At 49.7% G+C, this 21316-nt stretch overlaps 1 protein-coding gene across 1 annotated transcript; it reads left to right on the top strand.

Annotated features, from left to right (window-relative positions):
- The first annotated feature begins 13358 nt into the window (after nt 1–13358).
- Nucleotides 13359–20349, top strand: LOC142912361 (cadherin-1-like). Its single transcript, XM_076060530.1, has 4 exons — nt 13359–13496; nt 17144–17356; nt 18513–18665; nt 20305–20349. Exons 1-4 carry the CDS (start codon nt 13359–13361, stop codon nt 20347–20349), a joined length of 549 nt encoding a protein of 182 aa, XP_075916645.1.
- Nucleotides 20350–21316: the final 967 nt, after the last annotated feature.

Here is a 21316-nt window from a genome sequence, read left to right as displayed (position 1 = left end):
AAAGCAAGTTAAATTCATCGAGAGCATTCACTGAGAGTCGTGTTTTTTGGAGAATCAAGATGCTGGATGTACTCAACTGAGTGGCAGAAGCGAGGACTTCCACATCATAGGGGTTTCCCCTTTTTTCTGGCAACAAAACTGAAACCTTTTGGCGTCCTCTGGTCGAGCACCAATTGGTGTGGACCAATCGGTTTCAAGGACAATGCTACATATTATCATAGTGCGTGTGTTTTGTTTGCATTTTGACTGCAGGTATTGTGGTTAATGCTGTAACATGAATCCTTGTAAAAAGGTTTCAGTTTTGTTGCCAGATAAAAGGGGAAAAACCCTATTATTATATTTTGGTACCGGCAAAGGAGGTCTAATCATGTAGATGACTTCCCCACGCTCATATTTTAATCTGGCTGAAAGAAAAAAATCATCCAATCCAAATCAATGTTATATCTGCCGAGTTTCCAAATCCAGAGGAAGACCCAAAATCTGTTTGCAGTAGTGACCACAAATATGATTCATGGGCCATGCGGAAACCTTAATGTCAATGCAGCAGCATGTATATAGGACATAGAGAGCAGCAAGAAATATCCGAGACAATTTATTAAAGACACACAAACTGGAGATGATGGATATTCTCGCTATAGAAGGCGAGCTCCAGCAGACGGTGGATACACAGCAAGACTGAAGATTAGAGGCAACGCGAAAATCTAAATGGACAACAGGTGGGTTGTTCCGTATTCTCCGCTTCTTTCTAAAATGTTTCAGGCGTAGATGTGTTGACCACGCTCCACCTCCTCCAGTCAGTGTGTGTATCATGGTGTGTGTGTCAGTGTGTGTGTCAGTGTGTGTGTCAGTGTGTGTCTGAGTGTGTGTGTGTCAGTGTGTGTGTGTCAGTGTGTGTTTAACTCTCTTTATTGACCTGGTCAAGGCCAATGATACCATCAGTAGGCCTGGGCTCTGGGTTGTTCTTCGTGCTTTTGGAGTACCTGACCCTCTGCTCACGATCATTAAGGACCTTCATGATGGTGAGCGGGCCCGGGTAAAACTACGTGGCCGGGAGTCAGAGCCATTCCCTGTACACCTTGGGGTGCGACAGGGATGTCCTCTGGCTCCCACATTATTTAACATCTATTTTGACCACGTAGTTCGTGAAGCCTTCAATAGCTGTACTGGGGGAATCTCCATATGGTACAGATATAATGGGAGGCTAATCGATGCCCGGGTGCGGTCAAGGGATGGCTCCCTATTGCTCAACCACGTTATGTATGCTGATGATTTGGTAATAGCTGCTCAGTCAGAGGAGGATTGGAGACGCTGCTGCTGAGACTGGAGCGTGCCACTAAGAGGTGGGGCCTTACCATCAGCCCCACCAAAACTAAGCACCTGCCTGGGTATTTTGTACCATCGGACACTCCACCCCCACAACTCCCAATTGGTGATGGGGCAGTTGTGGAGAGAGTGGAGAGTTTCCCATACCTGGGCAGTGTGCTTATGACTGGCTCCAGTTTAACAGCAGAGGTCTCACTCCGAATCAGTCGAGCGGCAATATCTTTTCATCGGTTGCGTAACGCTGTGTGGAAGCTACCTGGTCTGTCGCTCCGCACTAAGCTTCAGGTCTTCTCGGCCACGGTCATTCCCTCCCTTCTCTACGCTTGCGAAACGTGGACCCCCCTAATGGAACATCTTCGCCAGTTAGAAACATTTAGGCTGGCCTGCCAACGATCCATCCTTGGTTTAACCAGGCTGGATTGTGTGAGGAGCTCACAAATCCTTGAAAGATCTGAGCACAGTCCCATCGGTGAGCTCCTCCGGCAGGCAAGGCTGCGTTGGCTGGGTCATGTAGCCCGCATTCCCAGCCACCGCATGCCGAAACAGCTTTTGTTCGGCCGGATCAAGGGGGCTAAACGGGCGCAGGACGGGCTAGAGAAGAGATGGCGTGATGTGGTACAGGAGGACGTGGAGCTGAGTGGACTTGCCGATGACTGGTACCAGCGGTGTCAAGATCGGCCTCTGTGGAGGAGGCTCGTGAAGGACGCTACTGGGCAGTTGGAGGCAGTCGCCCTCCAACAACAACGGAGGGCGGAGGAGCGACGCTCACAACAACGAGTGGAGCGCCGGGTGACTAAGGCACAGCAGGTTGGGACAGTAGGGGGCACAGGTGGTGCATCAGCCAGTCATCTCAGTCAGTCGACCCGTGGCACCTGGGTCTGCCCGGTGACCTCCTGCCAGCAGGCGTTCGACACTTCACGTGGCCTCAAGGTGCAAATTGCCTGGCACAAGCGTCGTGGTGATGTCACCGCCACTTAGTGGCGAATCGCGGTTGTTGTGGGGCATTACCATCAACCCCACCAAAACAAAGCAGCTGCCTGGGTATTTTGTACCATCGGGCACTCCACCCCCACAACTCCCAATCGGTGATGGGGCAGTTGTGGAGAGAGTGGAGAGTTTTCCATACCTGGGCAGTGTGCTCATGACCGGCTCCAGTTTAACAGCAGAGGTCTCACTCCGAATCAGTCCGGCACAACACTGTGTGGAAACTACCTGGTCTGTCGCTCCGCACGAAACTTCAGGTCTTCTCGGCCACAGTCATTCCCTCCCTTCTCTACGCTTGCGAAACGTGGACCCCTCTAATGGAACATCGTCGCCAGTTAGAAACATTTAGGTTTGCCTGCCTACGATCCATCCTGGGTTTAACCAGGCTGGATTGTGTGAGGAGCTCACAAATACTTGAAAGATCTGGACAAGGTCCCATCTGTGAGCTCCTCCGGCAGGTAAGGCTGTGTTGGCTGGGTCATGTAGACCGCATGCCCAGCCACCGCATGCCTAAATAGCTTTTGTTCAGCCGGATCGAGGGGGCTAAATGGGCGCGGCATGGGCTAGAGAAAAGATGGAGTGATGTGGTACAGGAGGACGTGGAGCTGAGTGGACTTGCCGATGACTGGTACCAGCGGTGTCAAGATCGGCCTCTGTGGAGGAGGCTCGTGAAGGACGCTACTGGGCAGTTGGAGGCAGTCGCCCTCCAACAACAACGGAGGGTGGAGGAGCGACGCTCATAACAACGAGCGGAGCGCCGGGTGGCTAAAGCACAGCAGGTTGGCACAGTAGGGGGCACAGGTGGTGCATCAGCCAGTCATCTCAGTCATCTTAGTCAGTCGACCCGTGGCACTTTGGGTTTGCCCTGTCACCTCCTGCCAGCGGGCGTTCGACACTTCACGTGGCCTCAAGGTGCACATTGCCTGGCACAAGCGTCGTGGTGACGTCACCACCACTTAGTGACGAATGGCGGTTGTTGTTGTGTCTTTGTGTAGTGTGTCGTTGTGTGTGTGGTGTGCGAGTCTGTGTGTGTGGTGTGTGTTGTATGTGTGGTGTGTGTGGTGTGTGTAACTTTGTGTGTTGTGTGACTTTGTCTGTGTGTGGTGTGTATGGTGTGTGTCTGTGTGTGTGACTGTGTGTGTGTAGTGTGTGTGACTGTGTGTGTGACTCTGTGTGTGTGTGTGTGAGTCTGTTTGTGTGTTGTGTGACTGTGTGTGTGGTATGTGATTGTGTTTGTGTCTGTGTGTGGTGTGTGCCTGTGTGTGACTGTGTGTGTATGTGGTGTGTGTGACTCTGTGTGTGTGTGACTCTGTGTGTGTGTTGTGTGACTGTGTGTGTGGTATGTGATTGTGTCTGTGTGTGGTGTGTGTGGTGTGTGTCTGTGTGTGTGACTGTGTGTGTGTGTGGTGTGTGTGTGGTGTGTGTGACTCTGTGTGTGTGTGTGGTGTGTGTGTGTGGTGTGTGTGACTCTGTGTGTGTGTGTGGTGTGTGTGTGTGTGGTGTGTGTGACTCTGTGTGTGTGTGAGACTTGTGGTGCCGCCGCAGCGGAGCCGCTCCGTCGGGACCGTGCCCACCGCCGTGATGCCGCCACCGGAGAGTGACGACGCCGACGCTGCGCGCCCCTCGCCGCCCCCCACATGAACGCACGCATACCCCACGTAGAGCCGGGAGGGAAGGTCACCTGGCCGACGGGTTTTCGTCCAGAAGCCCCTACTGAGATCAAGCTTCATGGTTTCCCACGGCCGGGGAATTGGGCGACCTACCCCTAAGGCTAATGGACACTGCGGTGCCGTGACCTTGGATTGTAATGGCATGGTCATGGCAGGGGCTGTTGAGCCACCGCGGATGGAAGTGCGCACACACAACACGAGTCAGTGGGCGGGTAGCGGAAAGCAGACGTCGAGGGAACCACTACGGTGACGTCACCAGAGCTGGGATCCGACGGTCAAAAGGGCGGGAAAATCCGGGCTCCTGATTGGATGGGAGACCACGGGGGCGAAACAGCGGAATGCCTTTGTTATAGGTAGGATAAAAGGAGGGGGATTCAGGCAGTCAGATCAGAGTCCTTCCTTCAAGCCATCGAAGTCAGCGGGGTGTTGGAGCCAGCCGTTCGAGTCGTCCATGTGACGAGCTTCAACGCAGCCAGGCACAATCCTCCATGGGGACAACCCACAGCATCGCCCTTCTACAGCTTCCGGCGCATCAGATTGGAAGTAAGCGTAAGTAAGAGAGAGGTGAGTTTGGGCTAATTAGTCAGAGGGTAGAAAGTGGAGCGCCAGGCAGGATAAATTGAGTCCAGGATCCACGAAGGATAGGCTAGTTAGGGTCTGCTGACCCACACAATCACGCGTAGTTTAGCGAGTTACTCACGGGGAATAAAATAGCCAGTAGAGTATAAACGGTCTCGTGTGGTCTTTGTGAGTGTGAAGAGGAGGGTGGAGTGCCTTGCGTTCGCGTGCATGCACGGCTGTTTACGGCGAAGAGAAGGGTGAAGCGCCTAGTGTTCGCATACACATGTGGCTGTTTAGACGGCCTTTAAATCGGGGCGGAGTGACTCCCTCCAATCAGCGGTGCGCGCACGGTGGACACCTCTGCCCTCTAACCCCTAACCCCAAGTTCCTCACGTGTGATTGGTGTACAGAGCCGGGCAGGTAGCGGAGCTGGGTTGGTTAGTGCCTGGGTACGTAGGGCGTGTGCGCGAACAGATCCCGGGGGGCTAAGCGCCGGCTGCGGAGTCACGCGTCGGCGCGCTGTACCCTTTTGTTTACGCACGAGACGGGGTTTTACTTCGCGGGCGTGCTCACAGCAGCGCGTCCGCCACTGAGCCGCGTAGAGCGTCGTAAGCATAAAGCAGGCAGCCCCACTAATTGAATCATGCCTACGCGGGCAGCAGCAAAGTCGGGGGTACAGGGGGGTGAGGAATTGGAGGTCAGTAGCCCGAACCCGACAGAGCAGTCGGGGGGTAGTAGCGAGAATGAAACAGAGGAGGCGGGGGGCAGCAGCCCCCGCATATTGGTGTCGGGAGCGGCACGAACCTGCGGCGCGTTACCCCACGCAAAAATAAGACACCACCCTCAAAGACCACCTCGCCCACACTCCCACCCTGGCTTTCCCCGATTTCACCACTGACTTTATTTTGGACACCGACGCCTGCGGCAGTGGGCTGGGCACGGTGCTGTCGCAGGTGCAGGATGGGACAGGGCAAGTCATCGCATATGCCAGCCGGACCCTGAGCGGGGCCGAGCTGAACTATTGTGTGACCCGTCAACAACTGTATGCCGTGATCTTCGCATGTAAACAGTTCCGGCCGTACTTGTATGGCAGAAAATGTCGGGTACGCACTGACCATTATGCCCTACAGTTCCTCCTTACATTCAAGGAACCGTGGGGGCAGATGGCCCGATGGCTGGCGCAGCTGCAGGAGTACAACCTGCAAATCGAGTACCGTGCTGGGCGTATGCACACCAACACGGACGCCCTGTCGAGGCGACCCGCGGTGTGCGCCGAGACAAGGACGGGGGAAGCCTGCCCATGCTTCGCGGGGGGATGCTGCCGGCAAGCAGCGGGCCCCAGAGGGCGCGCCGAAACTAAAACCCCCCTCGCGGGAGAGAGTGCAGTATGTGCAACAGAGACCCCGGCAGGAGGAACCAGGGACCCGGAGGACCACCCGGCGGGCATGGGGCCCACACCCCAGGGCCTGACGGATCGCTCAACCCCACCCGATCGGATCCAGGAGGACGTCGGCTGCGCCTTCCCGGGCCTGGACGACGAGCAGCTGAGACGGACCCAGCTGCGGGATCCGGATCTGGCGGCGGTGGAAGCGGCCCTACGGGAGAAGAGGGACGCCCTACCAGGACCCTGGAGTGGTTTGTATGCCCGGTTGTGCGTGGTAACCGAAGCCGGCCAGCCTGGGTGCATCTGTGTTCCCGCCCAGGTGCGACCCCAGCTGCTAAGACTGGTGCACGACCACCCGCTCGGGGGCCATGATGAGGAACGGTGCACTCGGGAGACCCTGCGTCGCCAGTATCTCTGGCCCAAGTTAGCACCAGACGTGGCCGCCTGGGTGCAGGGCTGCCGCGCGTGTCAGCAATGCGGGCCGAAACCAGGGCGATACCAGGTACCCCTGAGGCCGTTCCGCGTCAGTCGGACGAATCAGCTGGTTGGAATCGACCTGCAAGGTCCATTCTCGTTACAACAGACGGTGATGTGGGCTGGCAGCACCTGACGACGGCACGTGGGGCAAAACGTTGGACACCGCATTTGACAGAATTGGGTGACATTGCTCATTACTGTGCCAAGGTGTGATTCGAAGCGGTCTAAATACGGGGCTCACAAGTGGCTGCTTGTAAAAGCCAAAGAGCGGAATAAAACCCATTGCATTTAGAGGATATTGTCCCTTGTAATGCTTTGAATGTTGAACTGTGTCCATGTACATACAGAACAGAAAAAACATACTTGTGATTAAAAAGTACATTAATTTGATCAAAACTTATTTCAGTAAATTAAAAATTGTAAAATCAAGTCTTCATTTGACACGAACGTAACTTGAGGCATAATGCACAGGCTGGTCTGGGTTTTTCTCCTAGAAATGCACTTCAGGTTGTCCATTAGTTCTGCAATATATAAACCCCATGGTAAAAGGTCTCGAGACCTCCCACGAGGCAGAAATCAGACCGCGCGGCGTTGCAGCGGCTGTTTCTAATACGAACTACTAAAAATGTTACTCGGGCAATTCACGTTGAAAGAATGATTATAGTTTTAAGTTATGTCAACACAACAACGGTTATAGTAAAGTCTTTTTTATTCGAAAAATCATTCTCATGTCCAGCTGCCTGGTGGGGTGGCGCCCTACCGCCCCCTAGTGGACTAAGTCAGACCACCCACACACTTCTAGATTTAAAGCTTTCGTGACTGCTAGGATCCATACTCTTTGGTTCTATTGGGTAAAGTCACGTAGGTGAAAATAAAATAACAAAAAATCACGACGTTTCGGCCACAACACAAGCGGCCTTCATCAGGTGAAGGGACGAGACTGTCTGGAGGACAGCGCTGGAGTGAGAGAAGCCACGCTTAGATCACGACCTTTAAGCTGTGTGAGAAGAAAAAGACCAAGCGCCTTGACAAAGGAATTAGCATATAATTTAGCATTGAAATGGCTCATTGAAATAACTAAGTTCAAGTATACACATCGTCAGAGGTACCCCTTGACAAAGCAATTAGCATAGAATTTAGCATTGAAATAGCTGAGTGATTAGCTTGTAACTGGTCACAGAAATAGCTATGTTAAAGTCAGAGCATATTTCACGTAAACAAAACGTGCCAATAAGTTACTGCTTCAGCACACTGGTTGTGTATTGGATAGTAAACCCAGAACATTTACCATTATAGTATGATGTTACGCTGATTATTACAACCAGCTTCATCAGGCGATTTGCCATAATTGTGAAGAAGTATTCCTGTTTCCGTCTTTGAAGTCAACTCAGCCTTAAATGAGTACTTGGTGCAGGGTGTGAACATCGCCACTTGGGAGACAAATGCGGCCGGGCGTGGTGTTTGGCCACCCACCCCATCGTGTGCTGGGCCGGCCTTCATAGGTGTTGGCTCCCAGCGATTGCCCCGAGTCTGTTAAGGCTATACGGGGGTCTTTGTGTGTATGAGATGCATGCGAGTGTGTGTGTATGAGATGTGTGTGTATGTGATGTGTGTGTGTGTATGAAATGTGTGTGTGTATGAGATGTGTGTGTGTGTATGAGATGTATGTGTGTATGAGATGTGTGTGAGATGTGTGTGTGTATGAGATGTGTGTGTGTATGAGATGTGTGTGTGTATGAGATGTGTGTGTATGAGATGTGTGTGTGTGTATGAGATGTGTGTGTGTGTATGTGATGTGTGTGTGTGTATGAGATGTGTGTGTGTATGAGATGTGTGTGTGTGTATGAGATATGTGTGTGTATGAGATGTGTGTGTATGAGATGTGTGTGTATGAGATGTATGTGTGTATGAGTTGTGTGTGTGTGTATGAGATGTATGTGTGTGTGTATGAGATGTGTGTGTGTGTATGAGATGCGTGTGTGTGTATGAGATGTGTGTGTGTGTGTATGAGATGCGTGCGTGTATGAGATGCGTGTGTGTGTGTGTGTATGAGATGTGTGTGTGTGTATGAGATGTGTGTGTGTATGAGATGTGTGTGTGTATGAGATGTGTGTGTGTATGAGATGTGTGTGTATGAGATGTGTGTGTGTGAGATGTGTGTGTGTATTAGATGTGTGTGTGAATGAGATGTGTGTGTGTGTATGAGATGTGTGTGTGTATGAGATGTGTGTGTGTATGTGTATGAGATGTGTGTGTGTGTATGTGTGTGTGTGAGATGTGTGTGTGTATGAGATGTGTGTGTGTATGAGATGCGTGTGTGTGTATGAGATGTGTGTGTGTATGAGATGTGTGTGTGTATGAGATGTGTGTGTGTGTATGAGGTATGTGTGTGTATGAGATGTGTGTGTGTATGAGATGTGTGTGTGTATGAGATGTGTGTGTATGAGATGTGTGTGTGTATGAGATGCACTGCTGTATAATAATGTACTACTCACTACTGAGTACACAGACAGTCCCCACTGTGTTCACAGCTACCACCCCAGCGCACGCAAAACTCAACTCAGTCATTAAAAATGTTAAGTTATGTTTAGCAAACAAGTCATTGCAACGTTATACTTGAATCTAATAACAAGTTTAAGGCACTGCTGTATAATAATGTACTACTCACTACTAACCACAGTCCCCACTGTGTTCACAGCTACCACCCCAACGCACACAAACTCAACACACACTCACACAGTGCGCTAACCACTGCACCACCGCTCCCCACACACATACAGTGTGCTAACCACTGCACCACCGCTCCCCACACTCACTCACACAGTGCGCTAACCACTGCACCACCGCACCCCACACACACGCAGTGCGCTAACCACTGCACCACCGCTCCACACACACACACAGTGTGCTAACCACTGCACCACCGCTCCCCACACACACGCAGTGTGCTAACCACTGCACCACCGCTCCCCACACACACACAGTGCGCTAACCACTGTACCACCGCTCCCCACACACACGCAGTGTGCTAACCACTGCACCACCGCTCCCCACACACACACAGTGCGCTAACCACTGTACCACCGCTCCCCACACACACGGTGCGCTAACCACTGCACCACCGCTCCCCACTACACACACAGTGCGCTAACCACTGCACCACCGCTCCCCACACACACACGGTGTGCTAACCACTGCACCACCGCTCCCCACACACACGCAGTGTGCTAACCACTGCACCACCGCTCCCCACACACACACAGTGCGCTAACCACTGTACCACCGCTCCCCACACACACGGTGCGCTAACCACTGCACCACCGCTCCCCACTACACACACAGTGCGCTAACCACTGCACCACCGCTCCCCACACACACACAGTGCGCTAACCACTGCACCACCGCTCCCCACGTCCACCACAACCTGGCACCCAATGATGTATCGATCGGCTCGGCTCACCGTGTCTGCTGCACCACGTGACGAGGCTGCTGCACCACGTGACGAGGTGCAGGACGAAGAGTTTCCGCATACCCATTCACTCCACGCCAAGTCACCTGCAGAGAAAATCGATTTAAATTTCGATTAACTATACTCGCGCCGATTCCTAATGGGATAACATTAGGAATCGATTATAGTAGAGTTACGGATGTATGAGTCGATTTCCATTGGGATAACATGGGAATCGATTTATTTGTGGCTTAGGCTAATAAAATCGATTTGCATTGGGATAACATGGGAATCGATTTATTTGTGGATTAGGCTAATAAAATCGATTTGCATTGGGATAACATGGGAATCAACAGTGGTCTAAAACGAACCTACATTAATCGATTCCTACTGTGTAGCCGTGGGAATCGACCACGTTTGCCGATCACGTTGGTGGGCGTGGTCTCTCAACGTCAATCAACCAGGTAGGGCGTTGACTGGTGGAGAGTTTGGGATCTGATTGATTGATTGCTTCTGTGGACAGGTGTCTTTTATACAGGTAACGAGCTGAGATTAGGAGCACTCCCTTTAAGAGTGTGCTCCTAATTTCAGCTCGTTACCTGTATAAAAGACACCTGGGAGCCAGAAATCTTTCTGATTGAGAGGGGGTCAAATACTTATTTCCCTCATTAAAATGCAAATCAATTTATAGCATTTTTGACATGCATTTTTCTGGATTTTGTTGTTGTTATTATATCTCTCACTGTTCAAATAAACCTACCATTAAAATTATATTTCTTAAAATTATATTTCTTTGTCAGTGGGCTAACGTACAAAATCAGCAGGGGATCAAATACTTTTTTTCCCTCACTGTAAACCCCAATGATCCGATCGAAATGAGGGATTTTGATCGGATCATTGGGGGGCCACGTGTCACTACCACCCCCCCCAACAGTCATGAGCAGCACCTCCCCACACGCCCTGCCACCGAGAAAAATGTTTCACGTACGAGAGTGAAACTGATATTTTCATTCTCAGCTGGAATTTAGCCAAATGCAATACGCTTGAGAAACCTGGTTTAAAATCACAAGCAAGTTGCCTGAATTTCAAACCCATGGTCTCAGCGGTACAGCTCGATGCTCTTGGCAGGCTGAGCCAACCGGTCACTTCATCGCAAGCAACCGGAAGCATCAAGGTTGTCAATGCCGTGCGCGTCGTCCTAATGGGGAGCGGCAGTGTGGTGGCTTGCAACGCTGTGTTGCGAACCCAGTGAACAGAGTTCAATTCCTCCCCACTCACGACCAATAACGGTGCCGAATATTTAAACCGCTTTCCATGGGTCGGCATGGCTTTAAATGAGTACCTAGTGCAGTGTGATCGTGGTGGTGGTTGTGATGGTGGTGATGATCATGGTTGTGATGATGGTGGTGATGGTGTCTCTATGGGTCTCTCTGAGTCCCTGAGCCTCTATGGGTGTCTACGAGTCTCAGTCACTCTGGGTCTATATGGGTCTCTATGAGTCTCTACGGGTCTCTACGGGTCTCTGTGTGTCCCTGTGGGTCTCTGTGAGTCTCTGTGTGTCTGTTGGTCTCTGTATGTCTCTGTGTGTCTCTGTGGGTGTCTCTGGGTCTCTGTGTGTCTCTGTCGGTCTCTGTGAGTCTCTGTGGGTCTCTGTGTGTCTCTGTCGGTCTCTGTGTCTCCCTGTGGGTCTCTGGTGGCCGGGCCTGCTGTTGGCCACCCACTGCTCGTGTGCTGTGCCAGCCTTCATAGACGCTGCTACTCGCCAACAGCAATTGCCTCAACAGTCTGTTATTTCAAGTTTCATTTCAAGTTTTCATGTATTAGGTATAGCCCTGTGACATGGGAATAAATAGGGGTCACCCACCTAAGTTAATTATAAACGTGGGAGCGTTATACGCATTAGTTCGCTATCACGACATACAGTACCCTGGTGTCTACAAACTAAGTTGCCTCTGTGGTAGTAGTTACATTGGAGAAACCAAACGCAATGTCTCGGGCCGCATTCGTGAACACAAAGCAGACCTTAAACACGGTAGGACCAACACCTCGGCCATGGCAGATCACTGTTATAATTCAGTAGGCTCACATGACATTGACTTCTCCAAGACAGAGGTTCTTTGCAATACATCTGGCTACCATGAGAGATTTGTTCATGATGCTATCCACATATACAAACACAGAGACAATTTCAACCGAGAAGATGGACTCTGGCTTAGCAATCATTGGAAGGATTTATTTCAGGTCTTAATTGATTGTTCACGCTTACGGTGGCTTTCAGACAGCATAAATTAATTTTTCGTCTCCCCCCTCCTCTTTTCAGAACATAGATGGACTCTTGATTTAAAGCTTTCGTGACTGCAGTAATTCATATTCTTAGCTCTTTCGGTAAAGTCACGTTGAAGGGAAACAATAAAACAATAAAATATATATAAAACACAATATATATTTTATTATTTTATTGTTTCCCTTCAACGTGACTTTACCGAAAGAGCTAAGAATATGAATTACTGCAGTAACGAAAGCTTTAAATCAAAACATCAACAGGCTGATGTGCCACATCTCCTCCTTCAAGAAGTCTCACAGCCCTGCGATGTTGTGTCCACACAACCCAAACTACGGAGTGCCTGGTGGTAAACCGCTGTGCTGTAGCCTGCGCCCCTCCAGTGGAGGAGGAACAGTAAAACCTCGCTGATGCTCTCCTGAAGCACTCCTGTTGCGCAACAATCATTGAGACTAGTTGTACGTGCATCGATTGTAAAACCCCGTTCCGTTTCAGGAAGTGGGGACAGTTGGTGCCGTGTGCTCGTTTCACGTCGGGGTGCCACTAAAGGCGCAGGTCCCACCCCTGAGTGATCGGTTACGCGACTCTCTTTTGCACGCGGCACAATCTCTTGTGGCTTTATTTAATTATTTAAATCTTTCGTGACTGCAGCGATTCATATTCTTTGTTCTTTCGGTAAAGTCACCACGTAGAAGGGAAACAATAAAATAATAAAAAAAATAAAACAATAAAATTCTTACGACGTTTCGACCGCAACACAAGCAATCACCGTCAGGTGTGAAAACCACAGCAAGAACATTTAACTCGTAATCTCGTAGTCACTTATATGTTAATATGGCCTGATGATGTCACTTCCCTCTTAATGTCGCCTGATGATGTCACTTCCCTCTTAATGTCGCCTGATGATGTCACTTCCCTCTTAATGTTGCCTGATGATGTCACTTCCCTCTTAATGTTGCCTGATGATGTCACTTCCCTCTTAATGTCGCCTGATGATGTCACTTTCCTTTTAATGTCGCCTGATGATGTCACTTCCCTGTTAATATCGCCTGATGATGTCACTTCCCTTTTAATGTCGCCTGATGATGTCACTTCCTTTTGAATGTCGCCTGATGATGTCACTTCCCTCTTAATGTCGCCTGATGATGTCACTTCCCTGTTAATATCACCTGATGATGTCACTTCCCTTTAAATGTCACCTGATGATGTCACTTCCCACTTAATGTCGCCATGAGCAGCAGCATCAGTGAGTGTGGCACTGAAGAGAGAACCCCGTGGGTGAGGCTGATGGAGCGCCACGTGATGATGCTGCAGCTGCTGCTGCTGGCGGTGGCGGCGGTGGCGCTGATCACAGAGCAACAGTCTCAGGTAACGGGGGTCCCCCCCCCTCTCGTTCACCCCTCTGGGGCCCCCTCTCATTCACCCCTCTGGGGCCCCCTCTCATTCACCCCCCAGGGTCCCCTCTCATTCACCCCCTGGGGTCCCCACCCCCTCTCATTCACCCCCTGGGGTCCCCTCTCATTCACCCCCTGGGGTCCCTTCTCATTCACCCCCTGGGGTCCCCTCTCATTCACCCCCCTGGGGTCCCCTCTCATTCACCCCCTGGGGTCCCCTCTCATTCACCCCCTGGGGTCCCCTCTCATTCACCCCCTGGAGTCCCCTCTCATTCACCCCCCTGGGGTCCCCTCTCATTCACCCCCCTGTGTCCCCCTCTCATTCACCCCCTGGGGTCCCCTCTCATTCACCCCCCTGTGCCCCCCCCTCTCTCTCGGTGTTGGTGGTGTTTGGGGAGTTTATCTCCCGCTCGCGGCTCAACCCACACCCAGTGACGGCCGTTATCTGAACCGGTCCTGGGCCTCCCCCAGTCCGACTCAGCCGCAAATAAGTAGCCGGTGTGGCGGTGTAGTAGAGCGGTGAACATCGCTAGCACTGGGGGAGACAAAGGCGGCCGGGCCTGGTGCTGGCCACCCGCCCCCTTGTGTGCCACAGTGACGGTAGCCTTCATAGGTGCTGCTACTCGCTAACAGCACTTAACAGCACTTGTCCCTGTCGCACCCCAAGGTGTACAGGGAATGGCTCTGACTCCCTGCCACGTAGTTTTACCCTGGCCCGCTCACCATCATGAAGGTCCTTAATGATCTTGAGCAGAGGGTCAGGGACTCCAAAAGTACGAAGAACAACCCAGAGCCCAGGCCTACTGATGGTATCATAGGTCTTGACCAGGTCAATAAAGCAGAAATGTAGGTCCTGTTGGAATTCCCTACATCTCTGCTGTAGCAGACAGACAGAAAATATGGCATCTGTGCAGGACCGCCCTTTCCTGAAACCGCGTTGGGGCTCCGCAAGCCTCTCCTCAGCGTGCCTGGCAAGGCGATGCTGAATAATCCTTGCCAGGACCTTTCCCGGCACACTGAGGAGTGAGGTGCCCCTGTAGTTGTTACAGTCTGTGCGGTCCCCCTTCTTAAAGAGGGGGACCACCAGGGCATCCTTCCAATCCTGCGGAACCCGTCCAGTGGTCCAGACTGTTGTTATGATGTCATATAGGGCAGTCTGTGCACAAACGCCACCCTCCCTCAGCATTTCGCTTAGGAGATCATCTCTGCCCGGTGCCTTTCCTGGTCTCAGACTCTGGATCGCCTTCAGTACTTCCTCAACAGATGGCACCTCAGCCAGCCACTCACAGGGGGTGACTTCTTCCTCCAATATTTGAGGCAACGCAGCCTCGGTAGGGTCATCACCACTTTGTCCCATGTTGTTTTCCTGGGTGAGGGATTTCCCCTCCCCCAGGACCTCACAGAAATGCTCAACAAATCTGAAAACCTGTTGCTGGGGGTCGGAGATTGGATCACCGTTCTTTCCCCTAAAATGGTAATAGGTGTGGGGCTGCAGGTTACTTTTATGATGTAATTAAAGAGCGATTTGTGATCGCGGGCCGCTGAGGCAGACTCCATCTCCTCAGCAACCCGCGACCACCACCCATCCTTGCAGCGCCTCACGGCTCTCCGAACGTCCGAGCGAAGGCTGCGGTAAGCCTCCTCATTATCCGACATGGGATGCTGTAGCCGATGAGAGGGGGCCTGTCACTTTTTCTCAGCCAGCTTGAACACCTCCTCTGTCAGCCAGGGACTCTGGGAAGGTCTGGACTGTGTACCCAAAGCGGCCATTGCAGCTGCATGAGCCACAGTCCTAAACCTCGTCCATTTCCCCTCGACATCAGGAGGAGTCAGGGACGATGCCAACCCCAGCCGCAAGCGATGATGAAATTCTCGCTTGCAACTTTCATCAGCTAGCTGAGACCAGGCCACTGTGGGTTTGAATGGGTTCCTGGGTGTACACCCACCGCCGGAGTGGAAGAATGGCAGGTGCATCTTACAGATGACAAGTCGATGGTCAGTGGGCAGATCAGCTCCATGGTAGGTCCTGGTGTCAAGGACATGGGCCCGCATCCGCTGTTCCGTCACTGTAGTCCAGCAGATGTTCTTGCTTAGACCTGGCATGCATCCATGATGTAGTGTGGATGCGCCGATGATGGAAACACATTTGGTAATTACAAGCCCATGGGCTACACAAAAATCTAGCAGCCTCCTGCCGTTGTTATTGAGCTGATCTGGTCCATGCCTTCTAATTACTCCAGACCAGGTGCCCGCATCATGACCAAGATGACTATCCCGAGGGGTCACTTTAGCTAGCGCCTGTGACAGGAGGTCATAGAAGGCAGCTGACTCATCGGCCTTGCCTGCATCCCTCCATGGATGTTCGTTTTCAGTGGGGGCATAAGTAACCACTACCACCATTCTTCGCCTCTGGTTGATGGGAAGGCGAGCCCAGAGTAGCCTGGGGCTTACAGCTTCCCACACCTCACCGCCACGCTCCCACGCCTCATTCATTTTTTTATTCAGAAGAAGAGCCACACCCTGTTGTTTGGCAGTCTGCTGCCCCGAGGAGAGGACTGTCCACCTCTCATGGTGGCAGGAGCCAGAGCCGGTCCATCGGACCTCCTGAATACCACAGAGATCCAGGCGCTACCGGTCCAGCTCCCGACAGAGGAGTGGCAGCCTCTCCTCCGCAGTGAGCGTTCGAACATTCCACGTGGCCACACAGTGGTTTTTTGTTGTTTCTTGAGGAGCCCCGAGGGTAAGGATTCAGTCTCCTGGCTCTGCCAAATGGAGTTTTCGCCAGGAGACGTCATAGATGCTTATCCCCCCGAGGCCTCGTGTACAAGCTTATTAATTAGATATTTTAAACGTGGTTTAGTGGTAATTAATTGAAGGTGGAGGGGTTACCAGCCCCTCGCACCCATCCAGAGCCCCCAATTAGCTGCTGTGGTGGTTACATGGGACAAAAAGCCAATCGGAATTCGCCCTCCCCCCACGGCACTGCCCACGACAGCGTTGCCCGTCCAGCACACACGTACACACACACTTACACGCATACACACACACGTACACACAGAGACACACACGTACACACACACTTACACACATACATACACACACACGTACACACACGCGTCACTATCTGGCCAAATTCCGTGTCGTTAAGAATCCCTCCACCAGCCGACAAAAGGAATGAAGTGGCCTCGCTCACGATGACGTTTGGTGTCGTCTTCACCGCACCCCGCACAGGGAGAGCGCGGGGAGAGACGCGTGGAGGTGGTGGAGGTGGTGGAGGTGGTGCAGCTGGAGGAGAGAGACGAGGAGGAGGTGGAGAAGGAGGTGGAGGAGGTGGAGGTTGAGAAGGAGGTGGAGGTAGAGGAGGTGGAGGAGGAGGAGGAGAGAGACGAGGAGGTGGAGAAGGAGGTGGAGGAGGTGGAGGAGGAGAGAGACGAGGAGGAGGTGGAGGAGGAGGTGGAGGAGGAGAGAGACGAGGAGGAGGTGGAGAAGGAGGTGGAGAAGGAGGTGGAGGTGGAGGAGGAGGTGGAGGAAGAGAGAGATGAGGAGGAGGTGAAGGAGGTGGAGAAGGAGGTGGAGGTGGTGGAGCTGGAGGAGAGAAATGAGGAGGAGGAGGTGGAGAAGGAGGTGGAGGAAGAGAGAGACGAGGAGGAGGTGAAGGAGGTGGAGAAGGAGGTGGAGGTGGTGGAGGTGGAGAAGGAGGTGGAGGAGGTGGTGGTGAGGTTCCAGCAGCCAGGGCAAGGTGCGAGTCGTCGTCGCTGGAGACGGGCCTGGCTCATCCCCAAGGTGTCCGTGCCCGAGAATGACCGCGGGCCCTTCCCCAAGCTGCTGGTGCAGGTGCGCTGTGTGACGGACGTGGCGCGTTCTCATTCTTATTGTCGTATAACCTCATCCTAGCCCTAACCTACCCCTAACATAACCCTCAACTAGCCCTAACCTAACAATTAACTAACTCTAAACTAGCCCTCAACTAACCCTAAACTAACCCTAACATGACCCTCAACTAACCCTAACCTAACCATTAACTAACTCTAACCTAACCCTAACTTAACCCTAAACTAACCCTCAACTAACCCTAACCTAACCATGAACTAACTCTTAAACTAACCCTAAACTAACCCTAACCTAACCCTAACCTACCCCTAACATAACCCTCAACTAGCCCTAACCTAACCATTAACTAACTCTAAACTAGCCCTCAACTAACCCTAAACTAACCCTAACCTAACCATGAACTAACTCTATACTAACCCTAACCTAACCCTAAACTAACCCTAAACTAACCATGAACTAACTCTATACTAACCCTAACCTAACCCTTAACTAACCCTAAACTAACCCTAAACTAACCCTAACATAACCATTAACTAACCTAACCCTAACTTAACCCTAAACTAACCCTCAACTAACCCTAACCTAACCATAAACTAACCCTAAACTAACCCTGAACTAGCCCTTAACTAGCCCTTAACTAGCCCTAAACTAACCCTAACCTAACCATTAACTAACCTAACCCTAACTTAACCCTAAACTAACCCTCAACTAACCCTAACCTAACCATAAACTAACCCTAAACTAACCCTGAACTAGCCCTTAACTAGCCCTTAACTAGCCCTAAACTAACCCTAGCCTAAGGTTAGGACGCGTGGAGAAGGTGGAGGTGGTGGAGCTGGACCAGAGAGACGAGGAGGAGGAGGTAGAGGAGGAGGAGGAGGAATCCGTAGAGCCGGGAAGCTCTTTTCTGCCACGCTCAGTAGGGGGCACGGTGGGGGGTGACAGAAACGCTTCTGGCGGTGGCGCAGAGTCCAGGGAAAGGTCAACGAATCGACGAGACGCGGACAGCCGAGACATCCGCACACCGCCGTGGGAGGTCTGTGGGGCATTGTCGAGAGTCGAGGGTGAGGTGAGCGTGAGAGCGCTGGAAGAAGTCCAGCGTAGGAGCAGCCGTCACAGCATCATCGCCGCCCCCACGTTCGTCACGGCACCCCAACAGGTGAAGTCCGACACCGCCGGGGTGGACATCCGCTATGCCTTGCTGGGGGACGGCGCCGACCAGCATCCCGTGGGGTTGTTCGTCATGGACACCGTGACGGGGAGAGTCTCAGTCACCAGGAGCCTGGACCGGGAGGTGATCGCTCAGTATCGGGTACGGACCACTCACGCTACACTACACTATGCACTGCTACACCATATACTATACACTACACTACTACACCATACACTACACTACTACACTACACTATACACTACACTATACACTACACTATACACTACACCATACACTACACTATACACTACACTACTATACATTACACTATACACTACACTACTATGCTACACTATACACTACACCATACACTACACTATACACTACACTATACACTACACCATACACTACACTATACACTACACTATACACTACTACACTATACACTACACTACACTATACACTACACTATACACTACACTATACTACACTACACACTACACTATACACTACACTATACACTACTACACTATACACTACTACACTATACACTACACTATACACTACTACACTATACACTACACTATACACTACTACACTATACACTACTACACTATACACTACACTATACACTACTACACTATACACTACACTATACACTACTACACTATACACTACACTATACACTACACTACTACACTATACACTACACTATACACTACACTACTACACTACACTATACACTACTACACTATACACTACTACACTATACACTACTACACTATGCACTACACTATACACTACACTCTACACTACACTATACACTACTACACTATACACTACTACACTATACACTACACTATACACTACTACACTATACACTACACTACACTATACACTACACTACTACACTATACACTACACTATACACTACACTACTACACTACACTATACACTACTACACTATACACTACTACACTATACACTACTACACTATGCACTACACTATACACTACACTATACACTACACTATACACTACTACACTATACACTACTACACTATACACTACACTATGCACTACACTATACACTACACTATACACTACTACACTATACACTACTACACTATACACTACTACACTATACACTACACTATACACTACTACACTATACACTACTACACTATACACCACTACACTATACACTACTACACTATACACTACTACACTATACACTACTACACTATATACACGACTACACTATACACTACTACACTATACACTACTATACTATACACTACTACACTATACTACACTATACTATACACTACTACACTATACTACACTATACACTACTACACTATACACTACTACACTATACACTACTACACTATACACTACTACACTATACACTACTACACTATACACTACTACACTATACACTACTACACTATACACTTCTACACTATACACTACACTATATACACTACACTATATACACTACACTATACACTACTATACTATACACTACTACACTACACTATACTACACTATACACTACTACACTATACACTACTATACTATACACTACTACACTATACACTACTACACTATACACTACTACACTATACACTACTACACTATACACTACTACACTATACACTACTACACCGCAGTGTTGTGACTGCAGCTCAAGTGCTACGCTGTGGACACGAATGGGCGTCATCTGGAGAAGCCAGTGGACCTCGTCGTTGATGTCATTGACGTCAACGACAACCGTCCCACGTTCGCCAAGGAAGTCTTTCACAGCAGCGTCGTCGAAGGATCCCCGCGAGGTGCGCTGACGATGATGACGATGATGACGATGATGATGATGACGATGATGATGATGATGACGATGATGTTGATGATGATGATGACGATGATGACGACGATCATGACGATGACGATGATGACGATGATGATGATGATGACGCCTATTTAATAAGCCTATTTAATATGCCTATTTAATAAACCTATTTAATAAGTATTTAATGAGCCTATTTATTAAGTCTATTTAATAAGCCTTTTTAATAAGCCTATTTAATAAAATCTATTTAATAAGCCTATTTAATACGTCTATTTAATACATCTATTTAATAAGCCTATTTAATAATTATTTAAAGAGCATATTTAATAAGCCTATTTATTGAGCTTATTTAATAAGCCAATTTATTGAGCCTATTTAATGAGCCTATTTATTGAGCCTATTTAGTATGCCTATTTATTGAGCCTATTTAATAAGCCTATTTAATAAGCCTATTTGATAAGCCTATTTAATAAGTCTATTTAATAAGTCTATTTAATAGGCCTATTTAATGAGTCTAAGTTGCTGAAATAAGCCTATTTAATAAGCCTAAGTTGCTGAATAAGCCTATTTCATAAGCCTAAGTTGCTGAAATAAGCCTTTTTAATAAGTCTAAGTTGCTGAAATAAGCCTATTTAATAAGCCTAAGTTGCTGAAATAAGCCTATTTAATAAGGCTATTTAATAAGCATAAGTTGCTGAATAAGCATATTTAATAAGTCTAAGTTGCTGAAATAATAAGCCTAAGTTGCTGAAATGAGCCTATTTAATGAGGCTATTTAATAAGTCTATTTAATAAGCCTATTTAATAAGCCTTTTTAATAAGCCTATTTAATAAGTCTATTTAATAAGTCTATTTAATAAGCCTATTTAATAAGTATTTAATGAGCCTATTTAATAAGCCTATTTATTGAGCCTATTTAATAAGCCTATTTATTAAGCCTATTTAATAAGCCTATTTAATAA

The sequence above is a fragment of the Petromyzon marinus genome, unplaced genomic scaffold, assembly GCF_048934315.1.
Source record: "Petromyzon marinus isolate PM22_M1 ecotype Great Lakes invasive population unplaced genomic scaffold, UKy_Petmar_22M1.pri1.0 PM_G_Scaffold_2, whole genome shotgun sequence".
Lineage (NCBI taxonomy): Eukaryota > Metazoa > Chordata > Hyperoartia > Petromyzontiformes > Petromyzontidae > Petromyzon > Petromyzon marinus.
The sequence above is the reverse complement of the archived record's forward strand: the minus strand, read 5'-3'. Positions and strand labels throughout refer to the sequence as shown.